Source organism: Alexandromys fortis, unplaced genomic scaffold (genome assembly GCF_014885135.2).
Source record: "Alexandromys fortis isolate MF-2015 unplaced genomic scaffold, M_Fortis_MF-2015_v1.1 scaffold_175, whole genome shotgun sequence".
NCBI lineage: Eukaryota > Metazoa > Chordata > Mammalia > Rodentia > Cricetidae > Alexandromys > Alexandromys fortis.
The window spans coordinates 859,634-877,368 of record NW_026068065.1 but is presented as its reverse complement, the minus strand read 5'-3'; the positions used below and the strand labels follow the sequence as shown (position 1 = coordinate 877,368).

Genomic DNA, 17,735 nt, shown 5'->3' with positions numbered 1-17,735 from the left:
TTTTTTAAGGGATTCTATTGCTTTCATAAAGTCAATTTTTTCCACTTCTTCTGTGTTAGGGTGTTCAAATCTTTCTGTTGTAAGATCTTTGGGATCTGGTGTTTTCATGTTGTTTTTCTGATTAATGGGTGATGTTCTGCCTTGGCGCCTGCCCATCTCCTCCTTTCAATGCTATCTAATTGGTCTTTTAAAATCAGATCAGGTTTCTCTGCTGGCCAGAGGCTTCTCTTACTAATTGCCTTCGCTCTGTTTCCTGGCTCCTGCTGGGGCCAAGAACCCTCTCACCCCTAAGAAGGGTTTTCCGGAACCGGTCCCGGCTCCCCGTTTGCCAGGGCCCTCGCCAACCAAAGGCCTACCTCTTTGATTTAATTGTAGTGGGGCGATCTGCTCTCGGTGTTGCGCGCTGGTCCCTGCCGCCTGCGACCTCTGCCGCCGCGCTCGTCCCCTCCAGTCTCGGTGGCAGCCGTCGTTGCCTGCCTGCGCCTCCCAGCTCCGTCTGCCGGCGCCTGCGCCTCCCAGCTCCGTCTGCCGGCGCCTGCGCCTCCCAGCTCCCTCTCTAAATATTTATTGATTGATTTTTTATGTATACAATAGTCTATCTGGGTGTATGCCTGCAGGCCAGAAGAGGGCACCAGACCTCATTACAGATGGTTGTGAGCCACTATGTGGTTGCTGGGAATTGAACTCAGGACCTTTGGAAGAGCAGGCAATGCTCTTAACCACTGAGCCATCTCTCCAGCCCAGGCGTCTGGCTCTTAACATTCATTCCACTCCCTATTCCCCAAAGTTCATTCACGACTAAGCACTCCATAGTCTCATATATTCTTCATGTTGACTAGTTGATTGTCTCTGTGTTAATTGCCATTTACTACAAGACGCTTTTCTGATAAGGTTGGGAGATGTACTGATCTGTGAGTATAGCAGTAAGTCAGTGGTCGTCATTAAAATACTGTGTCCACTTAACAGTATAATAGTATTAGGCTCTTCCCTCGTGCCTATGAACTGCCCAGCCCTCTTGACCCTGTGAACAGTGCCAGAAATGGGTTCCACCTCACGGAGTGGGCCTTCGAGCCAATCAGAAAGTCATCGGTTCTCCCATAACATTTGTGCCACTATTGCACCAGTCGGCACGTTTTGTCAGGCCAGTTCACTATTGTACCTTGCAGACTTCACAGCCTGGTGAGACTGACGATTACTTCTATCCTCCAGTAGTATGAGTACCAGCCTCTAGCACTGTGAAAGCTAACGAAATTGTAAAAGAAAAAGGAAATTAAAGCATGGTAATGCATGATAGTAATCTTCATACTTGGGAGGTAGAAGCAGGAGAAGAAGATCAAGAGTTTAAAGTCATTGTCCATTATATAACTAGCTTGAAGCCAGCCTGGGCTACATGAGACCCTATCTCAAACTTTTAAAAGAGGGAGTGATAGGAAAGTATAGCTAACATGAAATAATTCTAGAATAGAATACAGGTTTGTACCCTCATCCTTCTACTAAGCCAACATTTAAAGATAATTTAACAAGTATTTGTTTGCCACACACATACTTTATTTAGCTGCAGATATTATAAGAGTTTGACTTTCTAGTCATCCTTTCTTAGTTACAAGAGGATGGTATTGCTGACCTTATGAAGTAACCAAGCTTTTGTAGGCTACCTCTTTATAACTTTGTTTCCTTAGAAAAGTGTGGTTCAAGCTTCAAACAACTGACTTGCAGGTGTATGTTGTTGCAAACTGCTGTGCATTTGTAATTAGATGCCTACTCTTTTCTACCAATGTGAAAAATAAAACATAAGAGAACTCAAAGGATCCACTGAGGCCACTTTTCATGCATTAGCTCAGTTGTATTGATATAAATTTTGTCTTAGCATTTCCATCATTTTCTTAACTCTATTAGAGTTGGAGACACTCAAGGAAAAAAATCACTACCAACCAAAGCTGGCTTATAGAGCCTGAGCCCAGGAGCAGGTTTTATTTATTTAGCAACAGTGACTGGGGAGAGCCCTTCTAGCAGCTAATGACCTGCTGGAGTTGTGAGCCCAAGGCTAAGCTTAAGGCCATTAGTCCAACAGGTCATTAACTGACAAATGCCTGACCCCAAGGTCAGTCCTGATGTTATAGCTGTGGAAACATTAAAGTGGGTTTGTTGGACAGTGTGGCTGTGCCAAGAATGTTTCCTTTTAAGCATTTGGGATTGCATTCGATTATTTGTTGCTATTCAGACAGTTTGTCTTTTTTTCAGTTCTCTTTTAAATTGAGACAGGGTCTTGCTGTGTGGCCTGTGCCACCCTCAAACTTGCCTTCCTCCTGTTTCATCCTCCTTAGTACTGAGATTTTAAATTTATGCCATCCACCCAGCTGGATATCTTTAATTGCTTTGTTCTGTGGCCTTTCTCACACAATAGTCAGTCAACAGGAGATTAGAAAACACCAAACTCACTGTTGTACTTACCTGTTTCATGGAGGTGAAGTATAATACAACGAAGCAGAAAAAAACATAGTGTCTAACTTTGGCTTTGGGTTTGTTGTTGCTATTGCTGCTGTTGTTTAAGGCAGGGTTTCAAATTCTGGGACTATAGTGTAAACCACCACATCCAGATTATGCACTGTAGGGATCAAATCCAAGGTTTTGCTCAATGTGCTGGTATATGCTTTTAATCTCAGCACTCAGGTGTCACGAGCAGACAGATCTTTCAGTTTGAGACCAGCTTGGTCTATGTCAGTTCAGCCAGAGCTACATAATTGAGACCCTGTCTTAAAAAAAAAAAATCTGGCGGGCGTGGTAGCACTCTTTATTTAATCCCAGCACCCAGGAGGCAGAGGCAGATGGATCTTAGTTTGAGGACAGCCTGGTCTACAAAGCAAGTTCCAGGACAGCCAGGGCTACACACACACACACACACACACACACACACACACACACACACACCTATCTTGAAAAACAAACAAAAACAACAACAAATGGGGCTTTGTGCAAGCCAGGTAAGCATTACACCAGCTGAGCTAGATTCTCGGCTCAAGCTGTTTTCCTTTTCTCTTACCCCCCACATCCTTCTCCTTCCTCTCTCATTTCTTTCACTTCCTCTCTTTCACTTCTTCTACTTGTTGTTTAACACACTCAGAATTTGAAGTTCAAGTCAGCCATCTTTTTCTGCAGACTACTTATCAATTCTGGGATTTGTAGCAATTACTATTAACTTGTAAATAGTGAGATAAATATTTTACTACAATGTCAAGGAGACTTCATAGAGTACTTTAAAGAAGTAACTGATAAGGAAAAGAAACTTAGTTTTTGTTTTTTGTTTTCTTACCTATAAAATTAAGGGAATATCATGTCCATCTTCTGGATTCTCAACAGTTCTGATATTCTCTAATCTGAGAGCTATAGGTGTAATAATTGTTCTGTCTCTTTAAGAACAAGCCACGCCCACTCCCTCCCCCATCTGCTGAGACAGGCTGATCTTCGGCTTCCAGCCTGAGTTCTCTCTCCTTTCCATCTTCCTCTCGGAGAGGCAGCTTCCGTCTCTCCCTTCTCTCCCCCCACTCTGCTCTTCTCCCCATCTCCCCTCCCTTCCATAACCTCTAAACAAATATCCAACCTCACTCTGCCTGGCGTGCCTATCCATGTCTCTGTCTCTTGCCCGCCACTGTGTGTCTCCCTGCCCTGGACCAGCCACTGCTCCGGGACCTGCAGCCATTTTCCTGCCTGGAACTAGCTGCTCCCAGGGCCTGCTGCCTTCCGCCACGTGGCCCGCTACCACCACTTGGGGACCTGCAGCGTTTCTGCTGCTGCCGGGGATCCTGCAGCATTTTTAATAATCCATTTCAATAGGAAAGAGTCAAAACTGGCAACATAGAGCTTGATCCTGGCGTGAAGATGGCATGGTATGTGAATAACAACAAAACACTCAAGTTAATAAAGTCAGATATTCTTAGAAAAATCCAGATCTTGTAGCTATGTCATAGATATAAAGGATCTCAAATATATTCCAGAACTCCATCAACAGTGCAGCTCATTAAGTTTACTCTTCACCGTAGATGCCTGTGAAGAAACTTAAGTGGCTCCATTGTCTGGATACTTTAAAATACATATGGTAATTGGCATGATCATGTAACAAAGTGATAACTTCAAATTTATTTTGAAATAGTTATGATTTCATGCAACTAATTCGCATGTTAGAGTGGTATTTGCACACAACAAAATATTTTGTGTGCACTATGCTAAGCAGGAAAGATATAATCTAAAAGCCATTTTCTTCTCTTAAGCCATTTTCCACTCTCATGCTAAGAAAATAGTTTCTGTTGTTTTTAACAAAATCTCAGTCATTTGATTTAACCAATAAAGACTCAGGAGCCAGATGTTGGGGTAAAAGCCTGCTAGCTCAGAGAGGCAGAGGCATCCAGCTGATCCTCCTCAGCCAGCATCCCAGAAGCCTCCTCTTCCTCCTCAAGACTCCTCAAAGTGAATGTCCCTCCTTTTTACTTCCTGTGATTCTTTCTATCCATCCTCCTGACTCCCTCTTACTCTCTTTGGTTTTTCTTAATAATCCTATGTTTACTTCCTGTCAACTGGTTGCTTGCTCCGCCTCTTCACCTATGATTGACTTTACTTAATCCTGTTTACAGTAGTCAAGCAGAAAGCTCTTGGATTAAAGGTGTGTCCTAGGGCTAAGCCACAGCACTACTAGAAGCAAGTTTTTCCAGTAAACAGTACAGTCTCAGTGTGATCAGATATCCTGCAACAGTTCCCCCCCCCCCCCGCATTGGTCCTGTGCATCCCTGATCATCATTCCGTAATAAACTCTATCTTTATATTATGGGTAGGAAGAAGGAAGCAGATTATAAACTGGATGTGGGCACACACTTGCAATTCCAGTATATGAGAACTGTTGGGAGCACAGGACCAGGGCACATGTTTAGATAACATGGCACTGATATGGATATACAGTTTGGACCAAGGTGGCTAATGGTGAGCATCTCGGAGAGTTGTGAGTCAGGAAAAGATAATTGACGCCTGATATACAGGGAACCTTAAGAATCTATTATGTAACTATTTATGACAGAGTGACACCTTTATATGGATTTGTAATAGATGTGGCCTTGAGGCCAGAGGTATGAGCCCTTGCTTTTGCCTTCACTAGTCATGCCTATATTCCAGACCCTCCTTTACAGTACAAACCTAGGGGTGCTATGGAATTGCAAACATCTGCCTTCTCGTGTGGCCCAATTAGAAGAGGAGCTGACAACTGAAGTGTGTCAGTGCACACATGATGTAAGCATAGGCTTTATTGTGAGGCCGCACTTCAAAAACTTTGAAAGCTACCTGTACAAGGAAGCAGTCCACCATCTTTCAGCAGGCGTCTTTGAGAAGAACCTCTGGGTGAAGCACTGTAAGCAACATGAATATTGTCTGCCACACTAAAGGAAGCAGGCAAGTCACTGAAATAGTAGACACAATTCTTTTAAAACTCAGCCAAACTGTAACAGTGCCTGGAGTACACAAAGCGCTGTATGTGCCACCGTGGATACAGTGGACTTCCTCTGCAGCAGCTCCCACGCTGGAGAAGGTAGAGAGTAGAACAGTTGGCAGTTATATTATGGTATCAGAATTGCCTCGTTTTCTTTAATAGTCATTCAGGTCTCAACATCTAGTTATAGTCTTTCTAGCAATACAGCTTTTCCACAAGCATCTCATTTTCCCCTTTTTAATGCACATTTTTAAGGTTTTAAAAATTATCTGCCATTTTTTTTTCAGGAATCAATTTGGCATTTAAAATGATGATTATTTGGGTTTGGTCAATGGTAAACAGTCAGTGGTCAATAGCAAAATTTGCCTTTATTCAAAAAGTAGCAATGGGGGGATTGCTTTTTTAAAAAAAAAAAGTTTTAGCTAACAAACTAGCTGTGTTAACAGTTGTTAATTTTTAAATGCAGCTGGAGGTGGCTCATATCCGTAAAAGGTTGATACAGAATAACTGTCACAAGTTTGAAGCCAACCTGTGCTACAAAGTAATGAGACCTTTTCTCAGACCAAATAGAAACTACAGAGCTATAAATGGAGATATGTAAATACATCTGAACATGGAGCTGGTTGTTGGTAATCCTAGAGTGTAGGGGAATGCTTAAAGGCCATTGGCTGAAGGACTTTCCCCACACTAGGTAAGTAAAATGAGACCCAGGAAATGGCCTGGATGAACTGGGCACTTGATCTAGACAAAGAATGTGTCCGTTGAGTACCTTACAAAGTATGTAAGATGTGGTAAAGTTGCATATTAGAGTTCATTTAGACATGGTCCATGACCATTCATTCCCTTACGAGGGAAGGGTTTTTATTGTGAATAAGGAGGAGAAGCTATCCAGAGGCATCTAGAAGAATCCAAAGCAGAGAGAAAGAAGTAGGCTGGACATGGCCATGCCAATCAGTGGAGGGACTGGAGAGTGGAGATGGTGAGGAAGCAGGGGTGAGGAACAGTGCATAGGGAGAGAGAATGGCAAGGGGAGCTGCATTGTAAGGAGTATGGGTAGCTGTAGGGAGCCGAGGGCCGGGACGCTAGGGCTGACTTTGAATGTATAACAAGTACTTGTAAGTATAGACTGAGGGAGTCTGGAGGCCACATGAACTTTGATGTGCCAATAGCCACTACAGCCCCTTCTGGCTCCTTCTGGCAGGTGGGAACCAGGTTCGCGAGTTCCCAAGGAATGCTGACTTTTGAGAAAACTTGTACAAGTCCTACAGTCCACCTTGAGCGTTTTTCTGGATATGTGGGGTTCTGGAACCTAACAGTCCCATAATGGTGTTTGAACTACTAACCTCTTTAAGGATACCACTTAGTTAAAGGAATTCTTGGGTTTTTATTTACTCTGGGGGTCTGGAGGACATGTACCACACCACAGTGCATGTGTGGAGGTCTAAGGACAGCTTACTTGCAGAAGTCCGTTCTCGCCTTTATGTTATTGAATTTGTGGGTCACAATCTGTGCTACTAGACAGGTTCAGCTACCTGTTCTCAATAAGCCAAACTAAAAGAGGGTAGCAGAAAAAGGAGATTTATTTAGTGGCCACACTGGGAAGAGGGAAAAACGAGATCCAGCTAACACCCCAGGTCCTTCTTCTGAACCCTGAGTAGTGATCAGAGTTTAAACGGAGAGCCAAACACGTGACTGTCTAGGTGGTCCTAGTCAAGGTGTAGTCCTGCCCATCCTCACCGGCATCCGGGCTTCCATCTTAGCCTGCAAGTGGTTGGAACTGTGTGAAATCTCTTTCTGGGAGACAAGCTCCCCCTCTGCTGGCCTTTTTTTTCTCCCAGCTTGAGATTCCTGGGTAAATTCTCCTTTCTATGGGGCCCATTGTTTCAGCAGTCTGCTAGTCAGATAGAGACACCAACCCCCCCCACACACACACACACATACACCCCACCACCGCAATGTCTCACTGTATAGCCCTGGCTTTTCTGGAACTCATTGTGCAGACCAGGCTAGCCTCATACTTACAGAGAGATCCACTTGCCTCTGCATCAGTGCTAGGATTAAAGACTTGGTGGCACTTGGTCCTGCTCAACAAGGTGATGGTACAGACTTAGTTGACTTCCTAGGGGAGACCTTACCTTACCTAGGGTAGGGGGGAGGGGAAAGGGGAGGAAGGAGGGAGGGGGGACTGAGATTGGTGTGTAAAAAAATAAATAAATTTTAGAAAAAGATGTGGTGGCCCACACTGGCTACACAAGCGTCTCATCTGCCAAGTTACAGCTCCTTTAATCTTGCATCATGTGGACCTTCAGGATTTAACGCAGGTTGTCAGGCTTGGTAGCAAGCACCTTTGCCCATGAGCCCTCTTGCTGATCCTTATTAAAGGAACTGTAACTTAATGAGACTAGTCGTTAGTTACTAGTTCATCACTAGTTTTGTGACGACAGTGCCAGCCGTATCGTAGGCTATCATCGAGCTTTTATGCAGTGAGTGACCTAGCTGATATAGAATGAAATCTCAGCACTTTGTATTCTACCTTCTTAAGCTTGTGGGTCTATTTCAAGTTGTATTTATTGAGATTTTATACTTTCATTTAGAACTGAAGTTTTTCAAAACCTTTTATGTCACCGGTAGTTTATTAAGCATCACATCAACTGCTCTAAGTTGAAGGTGAAGATTATCAATTTGCAGAGTTTTTGCTGCACCTGTCCTGATGGTCGTGCCATTTTTTTTCCCTGCTGCCCCTCCTTAGTCAGAACTTGAGCTCAGTAGAACAGATTGTCACCCCTCCCACAGACACACAGGGCCTTACCAGCCTGGCAGCATTGAAAAGCCTCCCTTCAAACAGCCTTCCTCCAGGACTCCTGAGGTTGTGGTGTGTTTATTGCAGGAGACCTTTCATCGGCGTCTTCATTAAAACCTGGTTCTGGTGATGGGATGCAGTGGAGAGCCTTCTTTCGTAGACTCCAGCCATGGCTATATCAAAGCCACTCATTTATATTAATCAGCATGCAGAATAGGGCTCATCTGGGCTGTTGGTGCCCAGCTGGTGGCTGAGTAGATTTCACCCTATTTGGCCACAGTTCCTGCTCCCTGTGTTCGTCAGAGGTCACTGCCTCAGTGAGACTGCCAGCCTGGAAGCTCTCGCTGAGCACTGGGAACTGGCTCCATCTGAAACAAGACTAAGTGTTTGAACGCAGCTTGTAAATGATAAAGAACCTTACAGATATGAGATGGAGCCATCAGTCTATGGGAGAAGGCTACCCTTGCCCAGGCCCTTACTGTCTCACCCTGGTCAGCATGTCTTCCCATCTTGTCCTTCATCTCTCACATGCCCTCAGCTTCCTCTAACTCTCTCTCTATTTCTTTTTTTCTTTTAATATTTCTTTATTTTTATTTTCTATGTACCACATGAGTGCTGGCACGCTCAGAGGCCAGAAGAGGGTGTCGGATCCCCTGGAGCAGATGGTTGTAAATGTCCATGTGGGTGCTGGGAACCAAACCCAGGTCCTCTGCAAGAGCCACAAGTCCTTTTAACCACTGAGCTATCTCTCCAGACCCCCTCTTTATCCGTAATTCTTTATTTTCCTGATAATATGGATGGCCTGTATTATATGAACATATTTTGTTTTCCCTAAAATGTTTAAAAGCCAGGCCAGTGCACAGTTTTAAGCCCAGCACTCAGGAGGCAGAGGTAAGTGGATGTCTGTAAACTCAAAGGCAGCCTGGTCTGTGCAGAGTTCCAGGACAGCCAGAGCTACATAGAACCTATCTTTAAAAATAAAATTTATATGATAATTTATTAGAGTTTTTGTTTATTCTAGGATGACCTTAAACTTGTGGCCCTCTTGCTTCTGCCTTCCGGTGCAGGGATTGCATGTGTACTACCTCACCTCGTGCTTGCAATGCTGGTGATTAAATGGAGGATCTTTTCGTCCTAGACAAGCACTCACCAGTTGAGCCACAGCCCCAGCCTGGAAATTTTGCTTTTCCCTGACAGTATTTTTGCCTTTGCTTCTGCTTTTCAAGGGAGAGGGCCTAGGGGAGCCATAAATTTGTGTGTGCGATTGATGCTATCAGCATCACAGATGTGCACATACAACTGTTTCCTTTGCTAACATCTGTTAAGAATAGTAAAGGCTGCGGTGTTCTGTGTTCATGTACTCCTAAACAGAATGATGGTCTCCATGTCGCTTTGTTATTCCACATTGTCATAAGTGTAGTAAAAATTGTCACTAAAAATAACCTCTCAAGGGCTAGCAAGATGGCTCAGCAGGTAAAGGTTCTTGCTATACACACCTTGTGACCTCAGTTTCATCCCTTGAGCCCAAATAAAGGTGGGATGAGAGAGCCAACTCCACAAAATTTTCTTCTTGCCTCCGCACACAAACTGTAGCATATGTCCGCATGTATATATCAAAGACACACACAGTAATTTTTAAATTTTATTTTATTGTGTTTATTGGTGTTTTCCCTACATGTATGTCTGTGTACCACATGCATGCCTGGTACTGCAAAGGACAGAAGGTGTTAAATCTCCTGGAACTGAAGTTCCAGACAGTTGTGAGCTGCCCATGGATGCTAGGAATCAAACTCCGGTTCTCTGGAAGAGCAGCTGGTGCTTTTTACCATGGACCCATTGCTCCAGCTCCACACAGCAACCCTTTCAAATTGAATGAAACACAATGTATTACCTTATCACATCAGCTCAACCTACTGATCCCTACTGGAGCCATATACTTTATAGTTATCTTTCCCCCCCAAAGATTTAGTTATATTTTACTTTATCTTTTAATCCAAACTGGTCTGGTACACTGGCTAAACATCCACAGCATTTTAAATCCAGTCCATCTGTCAGTTTCTGGCTGACAGGTCTCCTGATTCACGTTTATTGAGAAAGGCATGACTTGTCTACACAGAATACTTCCCAGCACTTGCTGGTCTTATTTCGGCTAGTTTGGAGACTGTTGACTGACAATATCCTGTAAATCACTTTGTGGACATAACTCAGCTTGAAGCCCCTCAGAGACTAAAAAACAGAATGTGCTGGTCCTCTCCCAAGGGGAAAAGCTTATTATTTTACCCAGTTATAAACGCAGCATAATGAAAAGGGGGTGGGGAGATAGTGTGTACGCATTTTAAATATGAGTGACTCAGAAAGATTGGAAAATCTTAATTAAGAATTTTCCAGTCTGTCACTTTCACATTATCATTTCCCCTTTTCTTTTTTTTTTTCAGATTTTTTCTTCGTGTATAAAATGCAAACGATCTGACCTTGTTTTGCTTTTTTTAAAAAAAAAATTACCTCTCAGATTATTCTGTTTTATCACCAGCCTTTTTTCTTTAAGAATATTTTATGGGCATCTTTATATAGCGATGCAAGGGCCTTTTTTTCCTAGGGGAGGAGGTAATTGCTTTTCTCTTACCACCTTCTACTTTTCTCAATATCTATTTTTTTGTGAAGACAATTTATTATAGTTTTCTGAGCTCAGCATTATTTTCTTTTGCTTTGATTTGGTTTGGGTTTTCCTTGTGATCCCGGAGCCTTATGCATACTAAGCAAGCTGTCTACCACGAAGCTGCATGCCCAGCCCTAACCATAGTGTCTTTAGTTAACTCAACTACAACTTCTAGCAACTGCCCACTATTGAGGTAGGCCATGAATCATAATATTTTTTCAATGGAAATGGTTTTGTTGTCATTCTTCATGCCTTAGATGAGTCTAGAAAATCTCACAGAAAAAGAAGTGAGTAGAAACTTAGATGGATCTGGTGGTATAGCCTACAATCCCAGCTACTCAGGAAGCTGAAGCAGAAGGATCACAGTTTCAAAGCCTGCCTGGGCTAGAGTGAGTTCAAGAGCAGCCTTGGCAACTTAATGAAACCCTTCTTCAAGATGAAGTGAAAGGAAGGCTTGAATATATAGGTCAGTGGTAGAGTGTTCAACATAAACAAGTGGGTCAGTCCCCAGTAACTCCAAAAACAAAAGAAAATCAGCATCACAGGGGATCAGGTTGATAAAAATATAGCATAGGAACAAAACCTGAACAAGGATGATAGCAGTAAGCATGCTAATATGGAAGAAGGAGATTGCATGGAACCACACCACTATAAAAAGAACTGCAGGCAACCAAGGACTCCTGGAATGGAAGAAATAGTCTTCCCCAGGGTAGACCCCACCTCCAGTTGTTTGTGCAATGCAAAGTGGTCAGCCTTGAAATCATATGCGTACAACATCACATGTAGTAGGAGGAGCAGCGGGCTGTGGCGTCCCGCCACACGGCTATCTTATACCCAAAATAATTACACAGAAATTGTATTAATTAAATTGCTGCCTGGCCCATTATCTCTAGCCTCTTATTGACTAACTCTCACATCTTGCTTTAACCCATATCTAGTAATCTGTGTAGAACCACAAGGTCGTGGCTTACCAGGAAAGATCCTAACCAGCGTCAATCCCAGGCTGGAGAATCACAGCTCACAGCGTCTGCCACACTGCTCTTCTTCCCAGCATCCTGTTCTGTCTACTCCGCCCATCTAAGGGCTGCCCTATCAAAAAGCCAAGGCAGCTTCTTTATTCAACCAATGAAATCAACACAAGTACAGAAGGACCTCCTACATCAATCATATAAATTTAGCAGGTTATAGTTATATATTTAGGAGAGAGAGCACGTGTATGTGAACATTTAAAGAAAAAGAGGCGATGAATTTGAGAGATAGCAAGGGAGTGCATGGGAGGCGCTGGAGGGAAGAAAGGGAAGGAGGGGATGATGTAATTGTATTATAATTTCAAAAATAAAATTATAAAAGTAAAATAAAATTTAAACACTCAAAAATATACAGTGTAGGAGAAAGAACGTTTTTAAATGTATGTAGTAATAATATTATGAGCTACTCAGGCAAAGTTCATACATGTAAGTTTTTTCTAGTTTATTTCCTGTTATGGTTTAAATTGGCAATGACCCCAAGCATCATGGAGACATTTGGCCTTTGTCTGCTGGCAATATTTTGGGACATTTTGGAAACTTGAAGAAGTGGGGCCTAGCAAAAAGAAGTAGGGGATTTGATTAGATCCTTATGGGTCTACTCTCCCCGGCTGCTTCCTGACTACAGTGATAGAAAGCTCTTCTGCCATGTGCTCCCTGAGCCATGGGTTCTTCTTACTAACTGGACCCTCTGAAACCATGAGCCCAACAGCTCTCTCCCTGCTGAGGCTGTTCTGGCAAGTATTTTGCCTCACAGCAATGTAAAAACCACTGGTGTCTTGCCTATTCATGATAAATGCTGAGATTCGCACTCCCTCTTACCCACCCCCCTTTGGTTTTTGAGACTGGGTTTCTCTGTGGCCAGCTGTCCTGGAACTCAATTTGTAAACCAGGCTGGCCTCAGACTCAGAGATCTGCCTTTCAGCTGCTATGATTAAAGCTGAGTGCCACCACACCTGGCTGAGATTTGTATTTCTGGTAGAATTTTCAAGCTGCAGAGAACCCTCATAAAGCGTATTCTGAATCCCCCTTCATCTTACATTTTAAGGAAACCAGAACTCAGAATTGACCCACTTCAAGTCTCACAAGAGAAGTACATAGCCAGCCCTGGAACAGAATGAAGATGCTCTCATTCTTGGTATTTTTGTTCTCTTGCTCTGCTTTTCCCTCGGGATGCCAGGGGCTTCCAGTTGAGATACTTTGCTTTTCCCTGGACCTGAAGAACAAGCTCCTTGAATGTTTCTCAAGGTTGTTCTTGTCTAGAGCACCAGGAATCCTGGAGAGGACGTTTTAGGTTGTTTGGATTTTAGGTCCTAGATTCTCCTCTGGCTGCCATTATCTGAATTCAGTAGCTCTTTAAAAGGTTTTTTAATTACACACTCACAGTATACTCGTATTTAACATTACATTGAATTCACACACACAGGGTGCATCTGTGGTGGTCAGAAGACAACTGTGGGAGTCATTGGCTTTCTTTCCTCCCTGTGGGTCTCAGGGATCGAACTTAGTGTCAGCTGGACAGCTTACACATTGAGCTTCTCTTGCCAGCCCCTCACAAGCACTTCAGATGATTTCAGTTATTTCCCGAGAACCTTAACTGGGGCGGAAGAGATGACTCAGTGTTAAGAGCATTGCTGTTCTTGCAGAGGATCTGGATTTGGTTCCTGCACCCACATCAGGCAGCTGCAAGCTGCTATGACTCCAGTCCCAGGGGACCCTCTTCTGGCTCCATGGGCACGTGTAAGCACATGGTGCATATACAAACAAGCAAGTGCACACATACACATAAATAAAATGAGCTTTGTTTGTTGCTTGACTGGTTGGGTTTTTATTTTTGTTTTGGCTTTTGGTTTTTTTTTAAGACAGGGTTTCTCTATGTCTCACTAGCTGTCCTAGAACTCACTCTGTAGACCAGGCTGGCCTCAAACTCACAGAGATCCGCCTGCCTCTGCCTCGCTGAATGCTGGGATTAAAGGCGTGCGCCATCACTGCTTGGCTTGTTTTTGGTTTTTCTTTTTTTTTAAGATTCTGATTAAGAAAATGGTCAACATCCTTAGTCATCAGAGAAATGCAAATCAAAACAACTCTGAGATTCCATCTTACACCTGTAAGAATGGCCAAGATCAAAAACACTGATGACAGCTTATGCTGGAAAGGTTGTGGGGAAAAGGGACTACTTCTGCATTGCTGGTCAGAATGCAAGCTGGTACAACCCCTTTGGATGTCAGTGTGGTGATTTCGCAGAAAATTAGGAAACAACCTTCCTCAAGACCCAGTAATACCACTTTTGGGTATATATCTAAAGGATGTTCAATCGTGCCACAAGGACATGTACTAAACTATCTTCTTAGCAGCTTTGTTTGTCACAGCCAGAACCTGGAAACAACCTAAATGCCCCTTGACCCAAGAATAGATAAGGAAAATGTGGTACATTTACACAATGGAGTACTACACAGCAGAAAAAAAAATAACGACAGCTTGAATTTTGCAAGAAAATGGATGGAGCTAGAAAACATTATTTTGAGTGAGGTAACCCAGACCCAGAAAGACAATTATCACATGTACTCACTCATAGGTGGTTTTTAAACAAAAAGCAAAGAAACACAGCCTACAAACCACAGTCCCAGAGAACTTAGACAACAATGAGGACACTCAGAGAGATTTAACATAGTTCTAATCTACATGGGAAGTAGAAAGTAGAAAAAGACAAGATCCCCTGAGTAAATTGGGGACCTCGGGGGAGGGCTGAAGTGGGGAGAGGAGCAAAGAAAAATGTAAAGCTCAATAAAAATCAATTTAAAAAAAAGTCCAAGCCAGGAATGCCTATAATTTCAGCACTCCAAAGGCGGAGACAGGAAGATCTCTAAGTTCGAGGCCAGCCTAGCCCACATAGTGAGTTCCAGCCAGCGTTGCGTAAGGAGATTCTGACTCAAAAACAAGCATTAAATGAATATAGTGCATTATGAATGAGGTCTTTATATAAGTATTTAAAATTTTAAAGCAGGATGAAAATTAAATCCAATATTCTTTGATATGATTATTTAAATTCACATTCCAGGCTATAAAAAGCCATTTACCCATGCAGTGGACAAGTCAGCCTAGGATACAGTGAGCTCCTTCAGGCTGTTCTGTTCCTCATGCTGTGCCTTCCTCCTCTTGTTGTTTCTCTTTTCCGGTTGCCATGGCTATAGAGGTCTATGTTCAGGTACAGTCTCTTCTAAGCATGGGTCACTTATAAACTGTGACATGCCTATTGTGCTAAGAGAAAAAGAGTCAGAACAAAATGTTTTTGTTGCCTCTGCCTCGTCTGGAATTTCAGGGGGTAAATTTCTGGGTTATCCGGAGCCAGATCTACAGTTAGAAGTTCATGCCATCATTTTGACATGTCACGTTGGACTTTCTCTTTATAAATCCCTCTTCACATTACCAGTGCTGGTCTCAGAGCTCCAACTGTTTCAAAACCATAGCATCTCTTAGTGAGTGACTGATCTGGATTATGTGTCCAGCCATCAGGGAGATCTTGGGATGTTGCTTGTATAAACTGTAATCCAATCTGATGCTGTACGTTTAGTTACAGTCTTTCATAGACCTATTGGCGATATTCAATCCTTCTGGATTTGGGAATAGAGCTTATCTGATACTTTCAGGAGAAAAACATCCATTCATTTTTCTCTCTTCCCCATTTAAATAACTCAGCACATCTGGTAGTATTGTAGGATCATTGTGTTTCCAGTTCCTCTGTACCTTGTATGGCTATAATATCCCTTACGTTTTTAGTTACCTAAAGGGCAATGTGATTTGAAGAAGGGAGAGGGGGGACTATGGGTCTTATAAATTAGCTCGAGTGCAGAGCTAGAAAAAAAATATGCCTTCAACCAGCAAAATTTCTATGCCAGTATGCAGTGTGAATGTAAACAGAGATAAATGTTTGTGTGTTAAAATCTTAAAGCAAGTCTTTCTTTAAATCGATGTCATTTGCCTCTAAGAAAATGCTTATTAAATGCAAGGTACCCAAGATTAAAGTATCTTCATGTTTGAGTATATCCCTTGGCTTACTTCAATTACAGCAATGATAAAAGCTGAAACAAAATCTTTTAATTCAATCAGAACTGAGCTGAATTTTAGGAAGCCAAGAGTAGAAACCAGATACAGGCTGTGTAACATAGGAAGTTAAATAGATCGGGTGTGAAGACTGTGAGGAGAGGTTGGGGCTGCCTTGAGGAGCCATGTTTGGAACGGCTGCTTTGAGCATTACCAGTTATTCACTAGTTTAGCCTCTTGAATTAAGATGCTTCGTGTGAACAGCTACAAAGAGACCACTACTGATTTCTGTGTTTCACATTATGAAACAACTTCAACACATTTGATTTTGTTTGGGTTTGGTTTTTGCTTGTTTGTTTCTTGTCTTGTAGTTGAGCCTTAAATAATAACAGTTTTGCTAAATTTGCACTCTGTATTTTTAGTTCTGTCAAAATTTTCAGTGTTTATGTTATATTTGACCCAGGGGTCCTATACCAAATATGTCCACTGTGCATTTTTTATTGTTATTGGTGTACCAGGGCCCCACTTAGTAAGCACAACTGACTCCATGATGGAAGAACCATTCAGGCTATAAAATTAAGCATGTAGATAGCACCACCTGCCAAACTAAAACAAAGACCTAATCCATGAGACTCCATAGTTATAGAAAAGTCTCTAAATCTACTAGCTTTGCTTTTTGGCTTCTGTAGATCTGCTTCTGGCTAACTGTTCTTGTTAACCTAGGACATGGTTTTTGTCCTTAAAAGCTCGCTCTGAGAAAGGCTCAGGACTTTCAAGGTTCCTGAACACTCAGTGTAGTCGCCTGTGGCTAAGAAAGACTTTCTGTTGTCTTAAACCCATGTCTGAGCAGTCTTCTCCACAACAACTGGGTTTGTTTTTTTCTGAAACAGGGTCTTTCTTGAGCCCTAACTGTTGGAATTTGCTCTGTGCTCTGTAGTCCAGGATGGCCTTGAACTCACAGAGATCTGCCTGCCTTTGCTTGGGGAGCGCTGGGATTAAAAAAGTGTGCTTCCTGGCCCAGCTCCACGGTGTGCTTTAAATACAATAGAACAAACACTTTGGAAAGGGGAGCCATTTTCTCCTTGTTTGTTCTTTCAGTATTAAGTATAAAAATTAGCATTGTAATGGCACCCAGAATGGGAGTACTGAAAAAGTATCCCCTTGACAAAAATAAACATACAGAAAATAAATTGAGTTAATTGTTCATTCCTTATCTGAAATTTAAAATTATATTCAAAGTGGTTATTACTGGATTTTTATGTATAATGGTGAAATAGTATGCATATAAGATTTTCTTTTTGCTTGAATTATGACTAGAAAACGTTGGATTACAGCTTTAATATCCAGGTACACAATTCATTTGTCAGAATCTTTTCACATAACTCCAATTTTTCTGTCACACACATATTCTACATTATAACTCTGCCTCCTAAAGTTAAAAAAAATGGAGCTACACCTTTAAATTGTTTTTTCAATTTCTTTTTCTTCTTGTCTTTTAGGTTGTGGAACTTTTAGCAAGTGCCCTTAAGGACCTGGTGCAAGGAGTATATCAGGAAAATTCTGCTTTGGCCAAGGTACAGAATTTCAGACTCGTTGTAACGTGTTAAGGTTGAAAGTGCAGCTGCAGAGCCAGGGTCAGACAGCAGACTCTCTTTCTTGTTTTGTGTTTAAAGAGCATGATTCCTTTCTCTCTCTCTCTCTCTCTCTCTCTCTCTCTCTCTCTCTCTCTCATTCTTTCTTTCCTTT

At 42.4% G+C, this 17,735-nt stretch overlaps 1 protein-coding gene across 2 annotated transcripts in view; it reads left to right on the top strand.

Annotated features, from left to right (window-relative positions):
- Pdss2 (decaprenyl diphosphate synthase subunit 2) overlaps window positions 1-17,735 on the top strand; it is a 234,868-nt gene that overhangs the window by 133,779 nt on the left and 83,354 nt on the right. Inside the window, exon 4 of one of the 2 annotated variants that reach the window (XM_050120519.1) lies at window positions 17,489-17,563. The exons of the other annotated variant lie outside the window; for it this stretch is intronic. Within the exon in view, the coding sequence (XP_049976476.1) occupies window positions 17,489-17,563 (75 nt within the window). The remainder of the gene's footprint in view (window positions 1-17,488; window positions 17,564-17,735) is intronic. 2 annotated transcript variants of the gene reach the window in all.